Source organism: Papilio xuthus, unplaced genomic scaffold, assembly GCF_000836235.2.
Source record: "Papilio xuthus unplaced genomic scaffold, Pxut_1.1 DF829660.1, whole genome shotgun sequence".
In the NCBI taxonomy this organism is placed as follows: Eukaryota; Metazoa; Arthropoda; class Insecta; order Lepidoptera; family Papilionidae; genus Papilio; species Papilio xuthus.
Genome location: NW_013528989.1, coordinates 1,237,837 through 1,251,436, shown reverse-complemented (window position 1 = coordinate 1,251,436; position 13,600 = coordinate 1,237,837). Strand labels below are relative to the sequence as shown.

At 35.5% G+C, this 13,600-nt stretch overlaps 1 protein-coding gene across 1 annotated transcript; it reads left to right on the top strand.

Moving 5' to 3' along the window:
- The first annotated feature begins 231 nt into the window (after positions 1 to 231).
- Positions 232 to 1,624, top strand: LOC106114660 (uncharacterized). The gene has a single exon (XM_013307939.1). It carries the CDS (start codon positions 299 to 301, stop codon positions 1,622 to 1,624), a length of 1,326 nt encoding a protein of 441 aa, XP_013163393.1. The 5' UTR covers positions 232 to 298.
- Positions 1,625 to 13,600: the final 11,976 nt, after the last annotated feature.

The window sequence follows — 13,600 nt, the reverse complement described above, 5'->3', positions numbered from 1 at the left end:
CGGTAGGATAAGTGCATAAGAAAGTCGAAGTAACAACGTGTAGGCTCCGAAAAAGGAAACAAATCGCCAAAAGACGAAGCAGACACGGAAACTGAAGGTTTTAAATAACTACTTCGCCGGACCTTATAATGAAGCACGCAGTTTATATTGCATTATTGTGGTAAGTGGCTAAAACTTTGCTCTGTTTCACCATATACTATATCCGAATCCTATATTTCTACCATTTCTCGTGTATTTTACTATTACCATTTCTCGTATATTTTACCCTAGTTATTCTTGTACTATTTTTGCATTCAACATGTCAAAAACCAATGACGTTTGTGTAGATCATAAAGGGATAGAAATGCCCATAGGGACTCTTCTACAACTTATCCCAGATTTCGATACAAAAAATAACAACGACATATACAGGTACATACGGTCGTGTGACGCTGCATTTAACCTAGCGACTATCACCCAACAACCGACAGTACTAGTTTTTGCCCTAAATAAAATAACTGGTCCTTATTCTGCAGACGTACATGCCAGACAATTTCTTAACTGGGCGGAATTAAAAACATTTCTAATCCAAATAATTTCGCAAACAAAAACTCTCGCGCACCTAAACTTAGAACAACAATCAATGTTCCAAAAACATAACGAGTCGATTACAGAATACTATCACAGGGTAGAGCTCTGTAGAAGTAAAATAATAGAAAAACTAAACGCGGAAATCTTAAATAATACTTTACTGGGTCGCCTTGCAACTACTGAGGAGAACGCACTAAATGTCTTTATAAACGGGATTAGTTCAGATATCAGAACGATGTTAAGGTCTAAAGGGTTTAACAATCTGTCTGAGTCAGGGCGTTTCACCTTACATAAAGATAAAATCAGAGCCATGAATAACGCTCGTCAAGCGCTATTTAGAACAAACTCCCCACGTCTCTCAATTGTACCACATAAGCCCCCGGTCTCTACAAACCTTCCCTCTCGACGTCCCATGATACATCCTCCGCATAGACCACTAAACAATCATTTAAACCCAACACACGAAAACACTAAGATATGCAATTATTGTAAACACCCAGGACACGTCATAAGCGAATGTCGCAAACGAGCTTACAACAATAATCTTAGAAACAAAAACCAACTCGCTCAACCGACACCATCCACTAATGTTAAACTGGTCGGCGACCAACGAGGTGGACAACTCGTCGGGAATCGCTTCCTGCCCAGAGACATCCGAATTGATCGAAAACTTAAACGACCTCCAACTCTAGAATATCAAGGAAACAACATGTTAAAACAAAGTGCATCTCTAGATAATAAAACAGTCAATCGGAGACAATTTAGAGATGTATGCGTTCAAACTGAAGAACATACCCAAACAATTAGTTTTAACGAAACCTACGAGCAGGGTAGCCAGCCCCAAAATCTCGGTTTCCTCACAAAATCTTCTATATCCAATGAACCTTCTAACCCTACTAATTCTACTAAATCAAGCGAACATTCTAAATCAATTCAATCATCGAAGCATATTACAAAATCCTTTCCAAACCCTTTAAAGGAAACCTACGAACAGGGTAACCAGCCCCAAATTCGGTTTCTCCACAGAATCTACTATTTCCACCGAATCTCCTAACTCTAGTAAATCTACTAAATCAAACAGAAATTCTGAACCGATTCTATCATCCAACCTCTACAAAGTTCACTAAATGCAAATCGCGTGCCAAAACTAAACTTAAACCGAAACTAAAATTCAAAAATCCTAAATCCGAACTCAAATCTGTTACCAAATCATATAATATAAAGTCCTTAAACATACCTCCCGAAAACCTACTACATTGCGAGTTCCATGTCGACGGCCAACCACTCATATTATTAATAGACACAGGAGCAGCCAGAGATGGCCAAATATAACAGAGATGTTATACAAAAGAACAAAATAGTTTAAGACAAAGGGATGTTGAGGAATTTAAGTTGAAGTATTTATGTGCTAGGTTCTTATATACTAGTATTAGTTATCTTACACGATATTATATAACAAAATGGAGTAAATAGTAAAATGATTGGATATAAAGTTATATAGTGCTTATGTACTAGATTGTTATATACTAGTATTATTACTTATATAGTAGTCATTATATAATACCTCCCCCCTTAGAATAAAGATTGGACGTTGGCGTCCGATCTTTGGGTGGTGTTCAAAGAGTCGTCCTCGTCTTCGGAGATGCATGATGGAGCTGGAGTTGGAGTTCTTATTGTTCTTATTGGGATGGCATGGACTCGTGTAGTTCGTTGTCGCGACGAACCGAGGCAATTGTTGAAAATTTGAATACAGTGTTTTTTACCATGATGATGTTGACGATGAAGTTTCATGTACTTCTTTAAGAGTACGTATAAAATTATTAAAAGTACAAGACTTCCGGTTATGATGGTGAACCAGGAAAATCCATTTTGTTTTCTTTCGATAAACGGTTTTCTTTCGATAAACGGTTTTCTTTTCAACTTTTGAATTTCTTCATCTTGATTATTTAATTGATTCCTGATATTGTTCAAAGAGTCTATAGGAACTTCATTAATGGAAATAGGAAATAAATAAGGGATTTCAACGTTCTTATTTTCTTCGATGCAGTCCTGGATATCTAGTTGAGGGATGACAATTGGGGAAGTTGTATTTTCTTTCTTGGATCTATGTGCTGTTAAAGTACTGTAACCTGTGTGGAGTTTGCAATTTTCTTTTAAATTAATTATTCCGGATCCTTGTATTTGGTAATGGGATATTTCGTCGTCACATTTAAGAACACAAGGTGTTAGGTTAGTCAGGATGTAGAGCCATCTGTTGTCGTCTAGTGATTGAAAGGTATTAATTTGTGCAGCAAATGTAGAGCTTGTGCAGGTGCTTGGTATTTTCTTGGAGGCGCCAGAGACGACTTGCAGTTCGCATATTGGACGTGTGTCTGCATCATAGGTGACAAGGTCGTTACAAACGCTTTTCTTTTCGACCAAAGTTTTGCAGTGGTCCAGTGAGCTTGTAGAAATGTATAATTCGCCGCTAGGGTTTGTAGCTAAAAACTTATGCTCGGGTAGGATGGTCGTGTAAAGGGAGGAATTAGGATGTTGGATAGGAGTTGAATATATATGGTAAAGTTTTAAGGGTTCGGATTTTATAAGTGGGAAATCTAGAATGTAAACTAATCTATCTGAGTACACATAGGCGGATAGTTGGGCTGAGTCTAATATACTATTAATATTATGGATAGTAACAGGGAGAACTAATCGTTTATTTGATCTAGCGTGGTTGGATAAAAGAAGTTCTTGATATAGTTTATTAAGGGATATAATAGAAGGGTGTATAATGTTGGCTTTCGCAAATAGAATGCTAGAAAGAATTTCATTGATTTCGTATTCTAGACTTGTTATTATTTCGAGAACTTGGATAGAAATAGTGGAAATGTCTTTACTCGCTTTGTTGTCGAACATAATTTTGCTTGATTCATTTAGGTATTTATTTAATCTATTGATGTTTTCGTTAATAATTTGTTCATCGATTCTAATTTTATGGATTGTTTCGTTATTTTTTTTTTATAGTTGATGAAGTTATTTGTACTTATTTTTGCACTAATGATTTAAGATCTAATTCATGTCTTTCTAATAGATCGATACATTCGTCTTTTGCGTCTAAAGTACCTATAAGGTATTTCAGCACTGAACCTATACCATCAAATAGTTCTCTTTTTGACCTAGAATTTTTACCAATATACATGTTTAATTCGGATAGTCTATTATTAATTTTTTCTACGTTTGTGTTTAAATATGACCGGGTAGAGATTACGTTTGGAAACGATATGTGTTTATTTGCGAGTTGCTGGAAATTTGTAGTTAATCGCATTAGAGATTCTTGTCCAAGGAATAGAGGTTGTAGATTTCGGTAAATAATTAATTTTCAAGATTCTTCTGAAATAAAAATAGTGCCTTCTTCTTTATAGAAGAGGCTAGTATAAGGTGGAAGTTTCTCATCGAACTGTCCTATACTGGCAACAACTCCTGCCGTTGCCCTGAAACAAGGAGAATATCTATGTTAGGATTCCCTTGTTTATATTTTCCTTTACAATAATTCCTAAGGTATAAATATAATTTGTAAATAATTAATTATATAAATGTTTTGAAAATAGACATTATTATAAAGCTAATATAAGGGATATATTATATAATTTTAGTAAAGTATACAGGGTATCTGTGGGTTCAGGTGTGTCGGTTGCTGTAGAGCAGCTGACCCTGTGAATGTAAAATGTTTTATTAAACTTAAGTTTCGTGCATGTGGTATGGTCGAAGACGATTTGCATGCACAAGTTGGTTTCTATTTGATTTTTGTATGATATTATTATGGTTAAAACCAACTCTTATAATTTGAAAGGGTCCATCCCACTTTTGGTCTAGATTATTTGGGTTCGGAACTCGTAGCATCACCTTATCTCCTATTTTGTATTCAATTAAGTTTTTTATTTGACTGTCGTATCTATCTTTAGCTTTTTCTTTCATAGATTGAATGTTCCTCAAAGCAGATCACTAGCAACCCTAAGTCGTTCATTTAAATCTTTTAAATAGTCACAGGCTGTATAATAAGGTATAATTTTCATCGAGTAAAATGGACGTGGTTTGTACCCAAATAACAATTCGTGAGGTGTATAATTAGTAGAACTGTTCACCGATGTATTGTGGCATATAATCGCAAAAGGTTATGGAATGAAGGGATATGGTCACGTAACGTGGCGTGAAACCGTTCAAGGGAACCATTTGTTTGAGGATGATATGCCGTGTTAAACGTATGATCGGAACCTAAAAATTTGGTTAATTGTTTTAAAACGTTATTCGTGAATTCGGTACCTTGATCCGAATGAAATCTTTTAGGTACCCCGAAGTGTTGGCAAAAGTAGTTCTTTAGCTACTGTAACGGATTCTTTATCGGGGATTGGGTATGCTTGCACAAATCGAGTCAAGTCGGAGTAAGAGACAAGATCTATGGAGACTCGTTCGAAAGGCTCAGTGGATTGTGACGTAATGACCATAGGTGCTTGAAAGTTTTTCCTTTGGATTTTGTTTCGTTGGCAAATGACGTATGCTTCCACATAATTTTTTATGTCGTTGGTCATACCTTTCCAGAAGTATTCGTCGCGTATTTTCTGGTAGTTTCAACAATTCCACGATGACCTGAGAGAGGTTCGTCATGGTACATTTTCAGTATATGAGGGATTTCTTCAGGTTTAGGGTGTATGATTTTGTTTTGGCTAATTGTAATTTCACAATTATATGTGTCCGCAAGATATGCAGTTATACGTAGTTGTTCATTACCCACTAGTTTACAGGTAGGGTCATTTTTTAGATCGGGGACATGGAGATTTTGGATTTTATTCTGTTGAAGACACGACATTAAGTCTTTTCTAGGTCTCGCAGGTTACTACCGTCGCTTTATATCAAATTTTAGCCAAATTACCAAGCCTATGACAAGGCTTCTAAAAAAGGATATCCCATTCACATGGGGTGAATCTCAACAAAGAGCCTTCAACACATGTAAAACTATTCTTACTACAACTCCTATCTTGCAATATCCCGACTTTAGTAAAGAATTTGTCCTAACTACAGATGCGTCCATTCATGCCATCGGCGCTATACTATCTCAGGGAGAAGTTGGCAAAGATTTGCCAATAGCGTACGCTTCTCGCACCTTAAACAAAGCCGAATCTAACTATTCCATAATTGAACGAGAACTTCTAGCGATTGTATGCTCTTCGGAAGAAAATTCAAAATCGTCACAGATCATAAACCTTTAACATGGTTATTCTCTATAAAAGATCCAGGCAGTCGACTCGTACGATGGAGATTAAAAATAGAAGAATACAATTCTTCTATTATATCCCTTGTGCCGAACACGACGGTTCGGGTGCCGCGGCACAACCCTCCTGAATTACGCGTTGCGAGGGTTGGCGTAATATTGCAACGTGTGTATGATATGTCACTTACCCCCTCGATGCCCGTTCACCGCCTGCAGGTGCCTAGTCACTCTGTCGGTGTCAGTCGAGTCAAAAAGACCCTGTCATATGCACCCTTATGCACCCGATGCACCGCTACCCGTAAGCGCGCTATAGACACGTCGCGATCAGACCGAACGCGGAACCGTAAACTTAGTGACCCGGTACGCTAGATAAACCGATATTAGTTCCGACGACTTCCGATGCTGAAACTCAACTCTTCGACTGGTGTCGACTCTTCCCCGTACCCCCCGCAGGCCCCGCTGCCACCCGTAGCGGTGGGGGATTCCGAAACTACCCACTTGTGCGGGAGAATAAAAGTGAGCCGACCTACCTTATTTTGGTATAAACCAACAACTTTAAATTTGCATTAATATGACGTCAGTATAACGCAACTATACCGAACATCCCTTAATAAACTATATCAAGAACTTCTTTTATCCAACCACGCTAGATCAAATAAACAATTAGTTCTCCCTGTTACTATCCATAATATTAATAGTATATTAGACTCAGCCCAACTATCCGCCTATGTGTACTCAGATAGATTAGTTTACTTTCTAGATTTCCCACTTATACAATCCGAACCTTTAAAACTTTACCATATATATATTCAACTCCTATCCAACATCCTAATTCCTCCCTTTACACGACCATCCTACCCGAGCATAAGTTTTTAGCTACAAACCAAAAGCGTTTGTAACGACTTTGTCACCTATGATGCAGACAGATGTCCAATATGCGAACTGCAAGCCCTCTTTGGCGCCTCCAAGAAAATACCAAGCACCTGCACAAGCTCTACATTTGCTGCACAAATTATACCTTTCAATCACTAGACGACAACAGATGGCTCTACATCCTGACTAACCTAACACCTTGTGTTCTTCAATGTGACGACGAAATATCCCATTACCAAATACAAGGATCCGGAATAATTAATTTAAAATAAAATTGCAAACTCCACACAGGTTACAGTACTTTAACAGCACATAGATCCAAGAAAGAAAATACAACTTCCCCAATTGTCATCCCTCAACTAGATATCCAGGACTGCATCGAAGAAAATAAGAACGTTGAAATCCCTTATTTATTTCCTATTTCCATTAATGAAGTTCCTATAGACTCTTTGAACAATATCAGGAATCAATTAAATAATCAAGACGAAGAAATTCAAAAGTTTAAAAGAAAACCGTTTATCGAAAGAAATCAAAATGGATTTTCCTGATTCACCATCATAACCGGAAGTCTTGTACTTTTAATAATTTTATACGTACTCTTAAAGAAGTACATGAAACTTCATTGTCAACATCACCATGGTAAAAAACACTGTATTCAAATTTTCAACAATTGCCTCGGTTCGTCGCGACAACGAACTACACGTGTCCATGCCATCCCAATGGGAACAATAAGAACTCCAACTCCAGCTCCATCATGCATCTCCGAAGACGAGGACGACTCTTTGAACACCACCCAAAGATCGGGCGCCAACGTCCAATCTTTATTCTAAGGGGGGAGATGTTATATAATGACAACTATATAATTACTAACACCAGTATAGAAGAACCTAGCACATAAATACTTCAACTTAAATTCCTCAACAGCCCTTTGCCTTAAACTATTTTGCTATTTTCGTAACATTGTAATTACCGTTGATAAGTTAATATGTATTTGTTTAAGCATTGATAACTACCATTTCCTAACTACTTGTTTACAACTGCCACGAACTCTGTCAAAACAAATTCCTAATTATCCATTTACGATTCCTCTAATTCTATCAATAAGTCATTTGAGATTATTGTTTACACAATACCCTTATATATATATATACTCTATGTCTAAATTATATTCATCTCATTCACTGTTTCAATGTACTACTGTTAACTTGTCATTTTATCCTTGTAAAATAAATTATCTTTATTTAAAAGTTTTTGTCACTTGGCCATATAACACACACTATCTCGATGGCTGGCAATCCACAACCGTGCGGTTTTCGCAAAACTTCCTGCAACGCACAGCGGCGTTGTGGAATGGTCTGTTCTCGGCGGTATTTCCAAAACCGCTACGACTGAGGGTCCTTCAAGAAGCGAGCGTATCACCATCTCAAAGGCTGGCAATGCATCTGCGGTTCCTCTGGTATTGCTGATGTCCGTGGGCGTCGTTGAACATTGTTCCCGCTGCTCGTTTGCGCCTTTCTGTTGTATACATTTAGCAAAATATTGGAATTATTTTTATAATATAATCCGAATTTTTATATAAAATATAATTTATGAATCATCCACGATGCGTCATAAAACATCCAGTCGTACCGAGTGGTGTGATGTTATTATTAGAAAAAAAACTGAAATGGATCACCCATGTCGTTTAAAGAGTACATATTTGTATGGGCTATTGTTACTGAGGGCTCGTTTCCATTGTACCATATTGAAAAATTAAAAATAAAACCCGATTAAAGTAACATAAAAGAATAAGACTAATTGATGTATGTTTTGATTTCTTTCGTAAAAAAAAGAAAATTTGAGGAATAAAATTACTTGCTATTGGTATAAATAACAAATTATGTGTTATATTTCTATATTCACAAAAGCCCTTGCCTGTTGTTTATGTACTATTAACTACTATAAAATTATCAGCCAGATTCAATAATTTTTTAGCCAATAATACATAACAAGATATAAATATTACGGACAAAAACAATTGTCTAAAGTAAATCAAAAAAATTATCTATCAAAAAAATCGTACCGGACGACAATGGAGCTTCGATATTTTTTTCCAAAGCATCGTAACTAATATGTTTGACACTTAATACTTCCTTTAAGGGTTGAGATTTTGAATAATGCGGTAATAATATGAACCATTTGTTTGAGTTATCGACTTTTTATTTATTCAACATGTTTTTTTTCATGGTTCCACAGACCCGCCTTTGATTTTACGGTATTTTAATAGACTCGGCTCTTAAAAGGTTGATGTATGATATCATAATTAACTAGTACAAAAGATTTTCGGCATTTTAATGATCCTAAAACGATCCTGAAATAAAAAAAAATATTGGGTTCTTATTGAATATTATACGTTGATTATATTTAAGAAATTATTCATAGGCAATAGGTGCATAAATTTTAATATTTTTATTTTAACCCTTTATTCGATGGTGTCCAGTGTGACGAACAACTAATAAAAAAAACTACTGTAACTAGTTTAGAGAAAATAACGTATGATTTTACTAAAAAAAAAACAGTTTCTTTGCTACAAAAAATTTCGTCGAATTAAGGGTTAATATGAAATATAAAATAATAAATCAAATTTATAAAAGAATACATCATAAATGTAACTCGTCCGAATTACAATGGTCGTCACGTAACATGAAATACCTTTACAGTAATAACATATTCATCCGAGTCGCGTCGTAAACCATATTTGTAACATTTAATAAGATAAAAACTTACCTTTTGATGATTTCAAACGAATTATTTTTGTTCTTACATCTTTATGTCTTCCCTTCATAATCTTTGGCCCTTATAGAATTCAGTTTGTTTATGAAATAAAGCACTTGCCCGTGACTTCATCCGCGCGGAATAATAATGTAGTTATAAACATAGCCCTAGCTTCCCAACAGTGTAAGAATTTTTCAAATCAAAACCTCTTTAAATATAATTTCCAAAAAACACAATCCAAAAAAAATATCGGTCATCCAGGTACTTTCTGTTTATCAACGAATCACTTTATGAGTTTTTTGACAATGTGAACCCTAGGTTATATTCAGAGTTAGTAAACATTTTAAATCTATTCAAGATTCTTCGTCGCTTTCTCTAAATAAAGAAAGATGATAAACCAATTTGTCGTCAAGTATTACTAGAAATTCTTTATATGAGTAAGTCTACTAGCTATCGCCAGGGACTCCGTTCACACGGTGTTAGAAAAAAACTTAATGAGTAAGCTATGCGTTCGTTCGGACAACGTTGTTCTGTGCAAAATTTGGTGACACATTCAAACAAACATCTATCCATCCATCTAAACTTTCGCATTTATAATATTAGTAAGATGGATCATACGATTATTTTCAGATCTAAATCTAGTTAAGTACGAATTACTAATAAAATGATGAAATATGAATAAAATTTTTCGATCTTACCGATAGAAAAAGTTAAGTTTATGTTTAAGTTGATTATCGATAAAACACGAATAAAATGACATTTTCTAAAAATTATTCCTAGTTAATTCGAGTTATCGCCCCCGAAACCCCCTGTGTTCTAAATTTTATGAAAATCTTTGGAGCCGATTCCGAGATTCCAATTATATATATACAAGAATTGCTCATTTAAAGATATAAGATAAACTTATTGTTAAATGTACAATATGTGGCAATATAGATTATGTTTTTATAATATATGGAAATACTGATTAAAACATATAAAAGACAAATAAATAGATGAAATAATTACACCTTTAAGAAGTGTCCACACCATCAAATAGAATTGTCCTGTTAATTCCCTTTAAGAAGGATACGTCGGATTATAAACTTACTATTATCCATTGTCAGGAGACAGGCGTGAAATACATCCGAATTCTTTACGACAGTACGCCTGTTGACGATAGGATTAGAGACTCGAAGCGGGTTTGTAATGACTAAATGGAAATTGGTAGGGGAAACTACGTAAGCTAGATAATTAAACTTATAATTTATTGGATGTCGTCCGAGAATACACCGACGTGGAATTTAATTTAGTTATTCTAGATTGTTCTCTATCTCTGTTCACTATTTCATACAGATACGTTCAGCTGTTGTAGAGATACGCGGTAAAAAGGCAGACTACGTTTTCCTTGCCACTTTATTCATAATCGTGTCGTCTTTCACGCAAACCCCATCTTTTCCTTTACTATATTTAAAAGCACTTAAAGCCGATCCCTTGTGCGGACCCAAAGCCGCTCTGACCTTATCCGTTATGCCAGCTTCGAACCTGACATGAGTGTTGGTTTGTTGTGCGTACGTATTTCCCTGACACTCGTCTTTCTTTGATCGGTACGGGGCCTTTTCAAGATCAACGAACATATATGCCTTTTTACAGCAATATGGATAAGATATAATGGCTTGGAATTTCCTTCAAATAACAAGCATTTTGCGATTATCCTTTGAAGCGCGGGACTCATCGAACATTATCCATAATCTATTATATCTGGTCACTAAATCTTACTCTAAGGGTGACTATACACTAGAATAATTGTAATTATATTATAGAAAAATATTTAGTATTTTTATTTTGGATTAAAAAATGATACAGTGACAAATTTTTACCCTGGAAGTCTTTACTTAAAAATAAATCATAATCCAATTGCATCGCTTTTCAGGAATAATACTCATATTTTAAGTAAAAGAAACGCATGTACCACACGATAGATAATATCTTGCTAATGTTTGACGATCGTGTGGCTCAAAAATACTGTATAAGTCAAAAATAACTTAACTTACAAATTAGTTATTTCACAATTTGCCTATGCCTTAAATTATTTGGTATTTTAATATCTAAAAGAAAATAATTGTTTACGTTAAAATATACAATCAAAGTAGTAGATACGCAACCTTAATGTAGAAAAAGCCTCAGGTAGCCAGTCTAAGCTAACAATATGCAATTTAGTTTGTGATCTTGACGTCCGCTGATAACTTCCCTCAGGCCAAGGCCTTTGATGTTTATCGTGAACAGTTGAAAATATCGACTAAAGCTTTAAACAGTCTCGATAGCCAATGTTATCCAGATTACTTTGAGTTGTAAGCAGTGAAGACATTCTTCACTAAAGTACAAAACAAAAAGAGTCACCATGTATGTATTCTGCATTAATTTAAACTGTGGTTGGCTGACAAGTTACCGAAGCCATTGGATCGCAAACTGTGGAAGGCATTGGGGAAGGTCTATATCCAGCATCGGGTAGACAGAGGCTGATGATGATGATTAATGTTAATCGAAGAAAGTTGAAAACGTCATGGAATGAAACCGTATAGCAGTCGGTGCCATCATGATTGTTTTGTTTCATATGATAGGAGTCTTTTGGAAGTTATAGAACGTATTTATTAAAACTAGTAAATCTACTAGTTGTAGAAAAAAGATGTCTCTCAAACAATGCAATTCAAGCATCCTATGGCTCGTTATCTCGCGCCAACAAGCCAGTTTCCCACATAAAGCACCATTATGCGGCATTACGTTCTTGCACCGATGACTCCACCCACGGCCACATTTGTTATTGTGCCGGTAATTTAGATTATCTGTACACAATTCCCTTATGCGTTACTGGCCGCTAGATGCGCTGTGATTAATTTGACAGTAAGAACAAGATGGCGCGCGTCCGCCATTTTGCGTAACGCATTTTTTAAGCAATTGTCCCGAAGTATTTTTTATTTATAAAATATAATTAACAAAATGAATTCAATTAAATATAATATTCTATTTTTCTCCTTAGTTTTATCGGTGAGATGTGACGCTTACAATGACTACTCTATCAAAATATATTAATGTTAAATAATTATATATATTAATAATAAATTACTCAGTGTAAATGTAGGAACAGATTAAAGGAACAAGAATATTTAAAAATTAAGTAAAGACATGAATTATACTCTCATTAATATTTAAGCGAAGACATCTTGTGTGGCCTTACACCAAATCTGGCATGATCCGAAACGCGACGGGTAACAGTGATTTTTTACAAAATATTTAATGGACAAGATTCATCAACAAGAGCGTCGGTGGCTCAGGGGTCAAGCACTTGACTTGCAATATGATCACTCATTAACAAAAGAGTAAAACAATTTCGACTAGCTTTGCCATTTCTTATAACAAAAAAATATTGTCTTTAAAATTTCCAGTATTTAGTAAAAGATACAAAGCGCGAGGTTCATTGTAATACAAGATCGTGATCAATTTAAAGTGCACTCCTCTTAGGTCTGCGTCTGCGCATGTAAGGGCATGTTTACACTGTAGAGTTTAATGTTAAGATGAGTCTCAACAATATTATTGTGATTCAATTTAATTTACTGCCCTTATCATGTTGTCCTTGTCCCACTTACGTAGAATTGGCGTACCAGGTTACCGTCCTTCTTATCAATCTATGAACCTTTCAGTCGTCACCTTTACGGAATACATCCATCTCTTCCTAGGCCTACCTCCACCAGTGTATCCCACCACACTCATAGTTTTCCTTCTCCGTAACTAGTACAACACTTCTATCAAAAAGTATTGTTTTTTTTTCGTGGTTAATTTCTTTAAATGTAATTAACCAGAGTACACTAATGTCAAAATGATCACCCTTAACTAGTTGTCGGCCGCGAGTCAACTTAATTAGAAGCCTATGTGTTCTTACAGACTATATTCTAGATCTAGGCATAATTCTACCTGTACGCGTTGAGTCGTTTTGGAGATACCTTCAAACATACATCCATCGATCCATCGAAACGTGTGCATATTTCTATCACATCATTTGTCAAGAAGTGAAATTCGTTTTCCAGTTATTGTGAACACAAGCTTAGTGCAGTCAGTAAAAACGACTTGAGTTACTTAAAGGCTAGCTCGTATCGACACCCTATCAGATGGTCTAACTTGTAA

Excerpts from the sequence above, each read along its gene's own strand:
- LOC106114660 (XM_013307939.1), top strand. The coding sequence starts at position 299 with ATGTCAAAAACCAATGACGTTTGTGTAGATCATAAAGGGATAGAAATG.